We start from the raw sequence: 12647 nt of genomic DNA, 5'->3' as shown, positions 1-12647 counted from the left end.
AACTCGCAACATGGAACAACCACATCAAATTATTGCTTTTCAGAGGCCAATTCAAAAACACCAACTTTATCACAGAAAGAATATTCCTTGTGTATGTGATTGCTTCCATTATGTCTTATTTGAAGGGGGGAAATGAAATAAAAATCCTATCGGAGATATTTATAGGTCTCATAAAACCTGATTCACTCTCATAAGCTGCTGTAAGCTCAGCCATCAGGTAAGGCAGAAAAGGCAGGTGTAGTAACCAGCACTGTATTATAGTATATGTGCCTAATTCTGGCGCGTCAAGAAAAATAACCGCATGCTGGAAAAACTTAAGGGAAGTAAGTCAGAAGTAAGACTGGAAAGAAAGGGAACGAGTTGGACATTTGTGTGAGCAAGTCAAGCAAATTCCAAGGATATCAAAGGGGGCTCAGTTTTGGGGACAATGGATATTGCTAGTATTTCCCCACTTCTAAGCACCAGTGACTTCATGAGAGCTCTCTTGTGGGATGGATAAAGGAACACCATGTCCAATGCCCAGCATTCTCCCTGGCCTGGCCTTTCATCATTCACCTTCTCTTAGACATTCCAGAATCACTGGGATCTTAGAGAGACCAGTGATACTATTTAGAAAAAGAGCATTGTGTCACTCTGCACTGTTTTCAACAGGAGGAAGGATGGTTGAAAACGGGGAAGGAAAGAGCATTTGTTGAGTGGATGCCATGTACCAGACACTGGGCCAGAGAGCCAACATGCCTGCGCTTACCTAGGCATTATTAACTCCATTCCACTCATGACAGAATGAGACTCAGAGACGTTAGGTGACTTTCTCAAGGTTCCAGCTCTGTCTGATTTCAAGGCCTCGTGTAATTTGACTACTACAAACACTACGACATTAAGGAGCCCTAGCACAACCCAGTTCTTTTTCAGATGAGAAAACCAAGGCCCAGAAAGAAGACAGACCAGAAAGCTGTTCAAACCCAAACAGTTCCACTGAGTCCCAGGCCATGACCTTTGGCTCTTGCCCTGGTGTCTCCTGCCTAACTAGGAGTCAGTATAAATGTAAAAATTTGGAGTCCTGAGCATACTGCCTGGGTTTGCGTTCTGGCTCAACCACCTACAAGCTGTGTGACTTTAGGCAAAGTCATTTAATAACTCGAACCTCATCTGTAAAGTGGGGATAAGAAGAATATGTATCTCACAGGGTTGGTGTGAGGATTAAATGAAATGATGCATATAAAGTGCTCAGATGAGATCATCTCTAGGAAATATTTGACAGATATTAGATATTATTATGATGCTTATTATGATAATAGGCAGAATAGCCAAGTGGAAAAAAGGAAGAGGGAAGTGTGTTCCACCACTGGTTTTGCAACTCATTTGCTTTGCGGCCACATTAAGACAACTTGCTTAATCTTCCTCTGCCCCAATTTTCTCACCTCTGAACGGGAAATTCTGTAATACCTGTCCATTCCTTAGTTACAAAAAGAATGTGCCGATGACAAGAGATCCTGAGCAAAACACCCTGAGCCCTTAAGAAAAAAAGTTCAATACAGATGTTTGTTAGACTCTCACAAGCCAACATGAACGTCTCCGTCACAGAGGAAATCATATCTTGGTCCATATCAAAGAAAGCAAGGACCTTGATATAGGGAGGCAAATGCACAGGGGAGGGCTGAGCCATCTTGGAACGCAGAAAGCAAAGCCAGAGACGCAGTCTGTCATTGAGCAGCATCTCAGGGAGCTCACTGGAGAATCAGTCCTGCACAGAGGCCTCCTCACAGAAGACATCCTTCACCCCTTAGGCAGGAACTGTGCTCTATTAACAGGCTCTACAGCGGCCATATGAACAAACACTAAGAGCTCAAAAGGTAGGGCTGGGGCAATCTATTTCCACTCCTTTGTGTGATGAGCGAATTTGCCGCCTCTCCAAAAATAAGAGCCAGCACTGTGACCACGCCATTGAATTCCTGCTACCTCGGCTCTGCAAGGTGAGTGTGAAAGCGGGGTCAGGAGCAAGCGAACACTTCCTTGCAGAGCAATTGCTCCACAGCTAATTGCCATTTTCACGGCCGGGTTGAGCTTTCCAAAAGACATCCTTCAACCCTAAGCTCTGAGCTCCTCTCATGATGTTCTCTCTTGCCAACCGTACCCCCATCAAAGACAGTTTATAGATGAAAGGATGTAGCTACAGTACATACATTTTTGCAAACATCACAGTTTGAAATAGAGGCATTTCTAAGGCTTCTTTGTGAACATCGCCACATGCCCACAGTCATTACCACAAGAGCTAAAGCCTTCTATGGACGAGGAGGCAGCCTCCTCGCCTGAATGTCCTCAGCGGCAATTCTTCCACAGTTTATTTTTGCTCCTCTTACTAGAAACATGGGTCCTTTGAAATTCTTTATAAACAAAGTCTACTTGCAAACAGTGAGGTCAGAAAGAAATATGTAGAGCTGCTACCTAATGCCTATCTGGCATCATCCAACAAATGTTTGTGCATGCATCCATCCCTTTAAAACCACAGAGCAGGCTGAGGTAAGTGGAAAATCATGGTCGAGAGCTTGCTGAGAATGAATTATTTGAAGCACGGCATGGTTGGAGTTTAATGCCCACCACCACAAAGGTACCAGAAATGGAATTTGACCAGGTTAAGCAAACCTCTAGTGGGTCATAGGAAATGTGAGCTAAATGAGAAACACTTTAGGGTAAGGGAAAGTAAAACAAGAAAGATGAAACAACACTTGGACAGTTGCTATTAACCGAGGAGCTGGATGAGGTACATCCACTGTCCTGCTTTATTATAAACCTCTATTACACTTAGATTCCAAGTTATACAAGAAATGAAATATTTCCATATAAGTAGTAGCCACCTGCAACTCTGATATCTCTGATATTAACCCTCTATAGATTAATGGCTCAAAGCCTTGGCTGCATATTGGAATCACCCAGAAGCTTTATAAAAACACTGAGGGAGTTCCCTGGTGGCGCAGTGGTTAAGAATCCACCTGCCAATGCAGAGGACGTGGGTTCCAGGAAGATCCCACATGCCGTGGAGCAACTAAGCCTGGGCGCCACAATTACTGAGCCTATGATCTAGAGCCCACGGGCCACAATTACTGAGCCCACATGCCACAACTATTGAAGCCTGCACGCCTAGAGCCCGTGCTCCGCAACAAGAGAAGCCACCGCAATGAGAAGCCCACACACTGCAACAAAGAGTAGCCCCTGCTCACTGCAACTAGAGAAAGCCCATGCGCAGCAACGAAGACCCAATGCAGTCAAAAATAAATAAACAAATAAATAAATAAATAAAATTTATAAAAAAACAAAAACAAAACGACACTGATACCTGGGTTCCACCCAAAGGAATACTGATTTAATTGGTCTGGGGTGCAGCCACAGTTGTGAACCATTACTACAGACATAGTCAAATCTTAAGTCACATCATTAAGCCCTAAATATCTATTGAGTATCTACCACGTGCAAGGCTTTCTAAGAACCTGAAGGGTTATGTATTAAAAGTTTATTATCAAAATTATAACCAAGGCATGGACTCTGCTCTAAATCATGCAACCTAACTGGAAAAATAAGGCAATGGGGAAAAAAAAGAAAAGAAAAACTATACTACAGGACAAAACTGAAAAGCATCATGAGGAAGTAAAAAGTTCTACACAAGAGTATAGAAACAGCAGCAATTACTGTTGGCCAAGGGAAAGCGAGGGAGTTTCCTGGAAGATGTGGCAACCATCTGAAAGTTAAAGGATGGGTAGAATTTGGACAAAGAGACTCAAAGAGGAAGAAGAAGGAAAAGGCTGAAGGAAATGACATAAATGAAGAGAGAAGCAGGAAAAGTACAGTCATTCAATTTGGATGGCGGTTACCGCACATGGTAACAAAGGGGGAAACTTGTGACTACTACCTAGACCCAGTCTTGGAACATCGTGACTCTTAGACATTTGGCCTCATCGTATGTAAAAGAGGGCCCCATTGACAGTTTGAAGCATGGTGATGGAGGCAGAAAGTCAGTCCAGCTGAGGTGATGGGGCTGCCCTGGGGCAATGGCAGAGCAAGAAGAAAGTGGTAGACCATGGTGACGTACTGTAAGAACCAAATCAATGGGATTTTTCAACCAATCAGAGTGAAGGGAAAGAGAGGAGCCAAAGATGGCTGGACCTTCAAACCTGGATCACAGAAGAAAGGTCAACTCAATAAAAGAAACAGGGAAGCCAGGAAAAGGAGGAAAGAAGTTGACGAGTTCAAGCTTTGGGACATATTCAGCTGAGGTCTTCATGGGACAACCCCAAAAGCCTTAAGTGTCAGCCCCAGGTTTCCAGTTCAACAATGTGGGCCTGAAACTCAGGAAAATATTGGAGTTGGAGCTGTAGATTACAGCTTTGAAGAAATAAAGAAGTCTCCATTTGGGAAGAAATCTTCAGTTTCTAAGATTTTAGAGGTGAAACCAATCTGTGAGCCAAGTTCCAAGAGAGAATTTTCACCATCATAACTATACTAGAGATTGGGTGGAGAAGGGCCAAAAGTCACTGAGCAGAGTGAAGAGCACCCTGCGTTTCCTTTCCTCACTAGGGACACTGAAAATTGAGCCTTGGCTTCACCCTCCCACCCCATAAGGACTTTTTAAAAACCGCACAGAAGTTGTCTCTCTTCCCAACTGCTTATCACAATGTGCAATGTTTTTTGTTTAAATTTGTAAAACATTACAACCTCACTGCCCATCCAACCCTCTCAAGAAATTTTAAAACACTTCAAAAGAGATTTTTCTGAATTGGCACATGATAACTGCTACAGTTTCACGCAGTCCCTTTGTTGGCAAGTTGTCAGAGACAAAGCATTTCAAAACTTCGCATTTGACGCTTTCCACATAAAACCCCAGTTCTATCATCCATCCAACTCCCTACCGCATACATCTCAATGCACCCTTCTTACTCTCGCTCCGTTTGTTATCATTTAAGTGACAGCACTTTTTTTCATAAGGCTGGAGTTGCAATTGGGGGCTTTTGTTTTGTTTTTTCAGTACAGTGTACATTTTCCAGGTTACCACACATTATTAAAAATGGAAAAGAGATTAAATTACACACATAAGCTTTCTCCAAGATATTCAATATCTTGGTTTAGGGCCCAGACAATTCAAAACTTCCATGTACTAGTATTGTTCAAAGTACAATGGGGGTTTTCTTGCTTCCCTTTAAGGGGAGAGGGGGAAAGAGAGAGAAGGAAAGATGAGAAGTGACTCAAAGTATATTCAGAACAGTGTGATGAAAAGCAAGCAAACTGATTTGGGCATCTGAAAGAGTACTGGGCCTGGGACCACCATCCATGTTAACAACAGCTGGGTGACCTTGGAAGGTTCAATGCTTCATCTGGCTTCAACAATCATTTGGTCCTAGCCTAGTGTTTTAGAGTTAAAGAAACCAAGACCCTTTCAGGATTTGAAATTCTAAGATTCTCTGGGTCTAGCTTTGGTACAAGGCCTGGGGCCTGACTTTCAATATGACCTCAGGAAATGTCAATAAACCCATATTCAGAAATAGATATTGCATATGGCTCTACATTAATTATTTTAATTACCTATAATCATTTCCGAATGACACAGACATGGATGCTGTTTCCTGGTCATTATGGACATGCGTATTCATTCACACTGTCGACTCATCTGCCCTAAGAGGGCCACCAGCCCCATTACACCATTAGCTAAAAAAGCCTAAGAAAATTTAGTAAATCTCAAGTATGTTTTATAAACAAGGTTGCAACGAGGTGGGTAAGTACAGAGGGGCATGGGTCAGTGTTCAAATACTGGACTTAAAATCTCTTTTTTTTGGCAACGGTGTTCTAATACTGTATTACTTAATTCTGAACATGCTCACTCTCCCCTACTGAAGTCAAGCTCATAGAGGGCAGAACTATATCCAATTCAAATTCGCATCACCCAAACAGTATTTTGCACATAACCAGAGCAAAGGAATGAAGTACTGACTGTGAAATATTTTCCATATTTTAATATAAACAGAGAAAAGCCCACAAGGTGTGACTGACTGCCTCTACCAGCTCAGAGGCATGACCAATCTTAGGTAAAAGCCTGTTCCAGTAATGCTCAGTCAGGAATGGTATCACTATGAAATCAGAAGTCACTCCCACCTCAAGCAGGCTGATTCCAGACTGATCACAAAGCTGCTGCTGACCCCCCGCTGTCCATCTCTATGTCACGCATGTGGTGGATGGGGCAGCTGGAAGCTGCTCTAATGGAGAGTGCAACGGACACAATACACTTAGCAGGACCAAGTTCTCAGGGTCACAGCAAAATACCGAGTGAGGAAAACAAAAAGGATTCAAGGCAGGAGAAATGATTCTCCAAATTAGCAGCAGAAAATGAAGGCCAAGGAACAAGAAGGGAGAGGAACAAGATCATGACCGATCTTAGGTAAAAGCCTGCTCCAGTAATGCGATATTTGATTTGGGGAACACTTAAATTAAACTAAGTAAGGATAGCTTCTCACGCGGGCGCTCTAAAATGAGCACACAATATAACTGGGAGGAGGAGTGTTTCTTAACTTGTGGATGTTGCATGTAACGTTAATGATTAGATGCTGTATCTTGCTCCACCGACTTTAACACCATTAGTACTTATAGAGCTTCCTAATCACTGTACTAGGTAAGATTTGGCAATTTGGGTTAAAATATTTCCACCTGTTTATACTAAGCAAGCACTCAGCTAATTTGGGGAAACAAAGGGGTTTATTTGTAGAGAGATAAATCTCCACCCCTCACCCTTCTGGCACCGCTCAGGTTACGTTGGGGAGCTGTCCTAAACTTTCAGCAAATCCCAATTCCAAACATACATGCTAACTGATAGATTGAGTGAAGCGGAATCACAGAGGTGTTCTCTGCATTCACCAATCATGGAGTCCAGCAAAGGTGATTTAAAACCCCTTGCACGCTACTGACAAACTGCAGAGATAGCGGGTGTCTGCCACCCGATCTGGCCAGCTATCCCATCAACATGAGCCAGTTCGGACTGGCCAGAGGAAACTGTCTTCTCTCCCAAATAAGCACACAGTGATCAAAGAAGACTGCATTGCCTTCTCGTACTCAAAAAGTTAAAATACAGGAATTCTCTGAAGGGAGAAGAATCTGAAGATTTATAAGAGAATGGCTACTGAAAGCTCCATTAGGACCTTCTCTAAACTATTCCCGTTTAAGTGGAGAGGCAAATAGCCTCCACTGGCATTTATATTTAGAATGGGCTGGGAGAGAGGAAGAGCACATTTTGAACGCTGAAGGTCTCTGACATACCCATACATAAATCATTTCAGGGTGAGGTGTCACATCTTCTGCTCTGCCCTTTAAATGGATTGGACCCCAACATCACATCCTCCTCAGGGTAGGGAGTGGGGGTGGGAGTTTCATGGAGAACAAAGAAGTCACCACTTCCTTTATCCCCCCAACTAAAGACAGATGTAGTAAAAACATCTGCGTTGTAACATTCACTCACTTTAAAATACCAAACTGCAAACAGGTAGACTGAGTGATAATGTTTGAGAATCCCTAAATCTACACAAAGATGTATCTATTAAAAAGAACATGGAAATTAAAATTAAAAAGAACATGGAAAGGCCAAGTGTGTGATAGATGGCATTCACATGTGCTTTCATTTGTAAAGCTACATTTATTGAGTGACTGCATCCTTATTTAGAAAATCTGGAGAACAGGGGCAGTTCTGATTTTTTTTTCATCTATCAAGTCACTGTTTCAAATTTTTAAAAAAAATAGAGTTATGGTAACTAAAGAGCACACAAATCACATACAAAAAAGAAAAAAAAAAGCCAGCTATTTTATCCTTTCAGTGTGGTTAGCAAGGCTCCTTTGTGTCTACAAATTTCCCTGGGTGGTGCTGTTGCCAAGAAATTCTAATTCATGACAAGGTTTTCTGCAAATTGGGGACAGAGGCAAACCTGCGGATGCAAGGACCCTACAGTTTGCTTTGTCTTTCTGGCTGAGACAGCACCAGGCTGCTCGGGCCTGTAGAAGGCAGTGCAAAGGCAAGATCCCAACATAGGAGAAGCGATGTAGCTCACAGATCAAATCCCATCCCTTGCACCATGAGGCTGTTCTTGGCAGGCAACCATTTTTGTAAGTTGTCCCCTAGAGATGCTTCATACCAAAGGCCCTTGTAAAAAGTGTTTCAGGGTGCCTGAAACCAAGATGAAATTGCAGTGTTATGGGGACGCTGTAGTTCTTACAGTAGCCAAGTATGCCATTAGTTTAAAACAATGGGGGAATGGGGGAGGAGGGAGGAATGTTCTATGATTTATTTATTTGTTTCCAGTAGCAGTGGAAAATTTTCTCTGAGCAAAAAGGAGGCCTGAAACTGACCCCATCTGCCAATTATGAATCAGCATTAACAACAAGCATAATTCCATAAGAGTTTTCAAGTAAACATACCATGCTCCTCACTGGCATGAAGCAAAGCTAAGTGCAAATAAGACTTAGAACATCATTACTTGACCTGCGCTCATGAAATAGCAGTCTAGGTATAAAGAATATACCCAAATTCTAAAAGTCTTTGTAGCTTCCCAAAGTAAAATAACCATCAGTATTGTACCAAATCCTCTTTTATTTTCCAAGCCAGCAGTGGGTCCAGAAAAATCATGATTCTAATGGCAACAAAACTCATGAATGGGTCCCCCTTTATCCATCATCAAGTGGTACCCTATATGCTACTCTTAGTTTCTGTCCTACCTTTGACTTTTTCCTACTTTTGCTCAGACAGTTCTTGGAAATTTTCCTGCAAGTTTCCAAAGAGCTTAAGGCTGGTAGCCTTAAGAGTTGTGCGTCAGCTGAATTCCATAAAATAATAGACCACATAAGCACAGTGTAATTTACAGTTATATGACAGGCAGGGATGATGTTACTTGGGCCAAATGCTTAAGTATGCAGTCAGAGCCCAGGAATGGAGAGCTGTTAATGTAGGATGTCCATCTGGATTTAAAAATTACACCAACAATGGTTTTCATAGTTGGAGCTGTATGAGACTAAGACAATATTGCCCAAAAACCCAATGTCAAAATGACGACCCCTGTGACAGGAGGGCCATGACAAGCTCACTGACTATTAAGCAGAACAATTATCCCAGACTTGAGTTTAAAATAAAAACTCCAAAGAGTCCATCCTTAATTTTCAAATGCACAGATGGTCTTGAGTTTATCATCCAAGCCACTCTGTTTCTTACGAACCAAATCAGACTACTGGAATCTCTGGACTTCGCTCATCTCCTCAAGGTACACTGTTCACTTTCAGGAGTACATCTAATAACTGCTCCTCATTTGACCTCTAAAATCTGATTACCCCAGAGCATCAGGAAACTTCCTCCTGCCTGGGGTTCTTTGTAGCAACCTTCTTGAGCTGATTTGAGCACAGGAGCCTTAAAATTTCACCATGTGATGGTTGATTTAGAACCAACAGTTGCATATAACCACACTCCCCTCCTTTATACTCAGAAGAGGCAAGAGGGAGGGGGCAGGTAGAGGGAGGAAGGAAGAGACAGAGGTTGGAGGTTATGTCATCAGCAGGAACTGGAAGGCACAGTCACCTTTACAGAAAGCATTTGTGACTACAGAGCCCACAGAAGAAAGCTCCTTGGAACGATATCTCATTTAGGACCGTGTCCTCACAAGTTATGTTTCAGTATGGATTATGAGCATGCCTCTGAAAGAGCCTGGCAAAGGGTTTTAAGCTGAGGGCATTTGGCAGTAGGAGAGGATTAACGCAAGAAATAGGGGGGTGAAAATTTCTTTGCCCACAGATACAAACTAAGCTAGAGATGCCCTGAAGGAGGTGAGATGAAGGATGAGGTGGGTGGGAAGCGAAGAAGGCTTCTAAGGAAACAAAAGATCCAATACATCCTCTAATTATCAAACCAATGATGTTTCTTTACAGATCTAGACCTTCTCAAGGATGCTCTAACCAGATCTAGAAAAGCAGGTTTCCTCTGGAGAGGCCTTCCCCCAAAGCAGGCTTTACTACTGTGAAATCTTGAACCAAACAAAGTTGGGTGATTCATCAGGAGGGAACGTTGTAACAAATAAAGCCAACTTTCTTCCCTCCAACCCTGCTTAACAGTTAGTCACAAACAAGGGCTGCCTTGGGCAGGCTGACTAAATCAACAGATTCTCTTCCCTAACCTGTCTAGACAGTTGTTAATAGGCAACCGATTCAACACCAGTGGGCTGACAGTGTGAAATGAAGACTATTTCAGAAAATGAGATTCTGGCAACCTTTTGGTTTAATTAGCATGTGAAATAAAAGCAGGAAAAAGCTCTAGTGAGACCCTTCGTGAGATAGTCTCATCAAGGATGGGGGAAAGGATGCACTGGAGAAATGCCTTCTGCTAGAAACATGTGAGCTGTGCGTGCGTTTAGAGAAAGACAAAGTCAAACACATCTGCCAGCATCCTTGGGCAGGAATGTATGTGTGGAAGCACAGACACCAGAGGCCAGTACCTGGAGAAACTCCAGCCTCGAAATCAGGAGAGAACAGCAACTAGCAACAATGGTACACAGGATAGGCTCCTTATACCACAAGCCAAACCTCACTCGCTAAAGCAGCAACTGTTACATCCCAGGCTCAAACTGGCAAATCCCGCTTTGGATCCTGGCGGAGGAAATTCAGCCGTTCATTAGCCTTAACAAGCTGCTGTCATGGAGCAGAGAAGTTACATGAGCAGCCACACACTAAGCCTCTTGCCGCCCGCCCCAAGGGCAAGCACGTTTCTCCCAGACGGATTGTGCACGTTCACACTTCCAATGTGCAAATCCGAACTGTCTTCTTGCACGTTCCATGATGCACACTGTAGAATTCTGAAAGAATGTTCGTGTCCCTCCATCCCCACCCACCATCTTTCCTGCAGAATGTCCCCTCAGCAGCTCCTAATCCTTACCGAGAAAACCACTGTTTCCGCAGCAGATCTTGCACTTTCCACTAACCAGCACTTTCTTTATTCCACTTCACAAAGCCCAGTGAACTTGTCACCAGCCCCGCTTCCCCCTCACTGGGACGCCTAGCCAACTTGGCATCGGTGCCCTTCAGCATCTTAGGAGTTTCTTGACTAGTCCTCTAAAACAAAGTCAGAGGCATGGAAGCACACACCACCCTTTGTCGGAGGTTGTGCTAAGTGGAGAGGCACACCAAACGAAAGAGAAGCAAGGACACCCACAGAGGGTGTTCTCCTTCCGAAGACACCGCACTGGGGAAACCTACAATGCACGGTCAGCATGAGACAGACACATCTTCCCGTCCTCTTCCGAGATATCTTTGAGTATCCTTTATCACTGGGCTCCTCTTCCTTCTGCCCAGCTTCTAATCTCAAAATCAAGTTCCTATTCTTTACTGATACTCGCTAATTACTAGGAAAACACTCCGCTTTGCTCCTACCCCCTCCCCGCCATCTGACGGTCGTTAGCACCAGTTGAAAGAGATGAACCTGATTTAAGGTACCAAGGAGGTAGAGCTCGTGCATGTAGGGACGCGGTACCTGTCTGTGATGGCTCGTAAAGCCCCAAACCACCTTCCCACCCGGCTCCTCCGAACCCCAGAAGTTAGGCAGGTCTCTGCTGGGGGGCAGTGAGCCGCACAACGTGTGCGCAAGGATGTGTGTTGGTGACTGAAACGCAGGCAGCTCCGACCGGCCGCTCAGCTCAGCACACTAAGGGGTTAGGGGGTGGGTGGAGAGGTAAGCAGATGACTGTTTCCGAAAACATTTTAAACAACAGACAGCCAAAAGGGGGGGGGGAATTAAACAAACGAACAAACAAAATTCAACCCCAAGCCCACACCAACGCAGCCCCTGCGTCTCCGCCGCCACCACACGATTTACACAAGTAATTTAAATCATTCACCTGCTGCCAGGTCTCCTCCAGGGATGGCAAAGCTGAGAAGTAGCCGGTGTCGTGGACAAGTTGTAGCTCCTGGAATATACTATAACTAGCCAACACGTCCATGCTGCTGCTGCCGGGCAAAACGGGAGGAGAAACCCTCCCCCGAACACAGTTGGGTCTGTTTGTTTGTCAGTCTGTCTGGCTCACCCCCCAAGGAGGCAGACATCCAGTGGCCCTTTTGTTTTGTTTTGTTTCAGTCAACTAAAAAGGAAAAAAAAAAAAAATCAATGCAGAAGAGAGGGAGAGAGGAGGTGAGAGAGGAGAGACTGAGTGGGGTGGATGGAGAGAGGCATCCAGCGTGTACAGTGCAGACGGCTGCCAGGAAAAGGGGACTTCACGGGAGTAACAATTCCCTTCCAGGGCTCTAATCACTCCAGCTCGTGGATCAGGAAGGGGGATGCAAACTCACTGACACGAAGCTGCCATCTATTTCTGCAGCGCTGTTCGCTCCTAATGCAATCTTTGCTCTTTATTTTGGGAGGTGGCATTTTTTTTTTTCTCGCGATCGCTTCTCTCCCCCTCTTTCCTTCCCTCCCCACCCCCATCCCCATCCTTGCTAGTTTGTAGTCTCTCCCCCCCCTCCTCCTTTTCTCCTCCTCCTGCTCTTCCCCCTCCCCAAACTCCCTCCCTCCGCCCGGCTCTCCGCGCAGCCGTGGGATCTCGGAGGAGGGCGTCCATTAGGCCGCGTGTGACCATGTATGGTAAACAGGGGGC

General features: G+C 44.3%; 1 protein-coding gene across 1 annotated transcript in view; it reads right to left on the bottom strand.

The window, feature by feature from the left end:
* Positions 1 to 12447, bottom strand: part of KLF7 (Kruppel like factor 7) — a 109450-nt gene extending 97003 nt beyond the window's left edge. The window contains exons 1-2 of the mRNA XM_029225175.1: positions 12343 to 12447; positions 11895 to 12134 (exon numbers count right to left, since the gene is read on the bottom strand). Of these exons, the coding sequence (XP_029081008.1) occupies positions 11895 to 11996 (102 nt within the window). The 5' untranslated portion in view covers positions 11997 to 12134; positions 12343 to 12447. The remainder of the gene's footprint in view (positions 1 to 11894; positions 12135 to 12342) is intronic.
* Positions 12448 to 12647: the final 200 nt, after the last annotated feature.

The sequence above is a fragment of the Monodon monoceros genome, unplaced genomic scaffold, assembly GCF_005190385.1.
Source record: "Monodon monoceros isolate NGI ecotype Baffin Bay Population unplaced genomic scaffold, NGI_Narwhal_1 Super_Scaffold_16, whole genome shotgun sequence".
Classification (NCBI taxonomy): domain Eukaryota; kingdom Metazoa; phylum Chordata; class Mammalia; order Artiodactyla; family Monodontidae; genus Monodon; species Monodon monoceros.
Note: the sequence above shows the minus strand (reverse complement) of the source record. Positions and strands in the feature narration are given on the sequence as shown.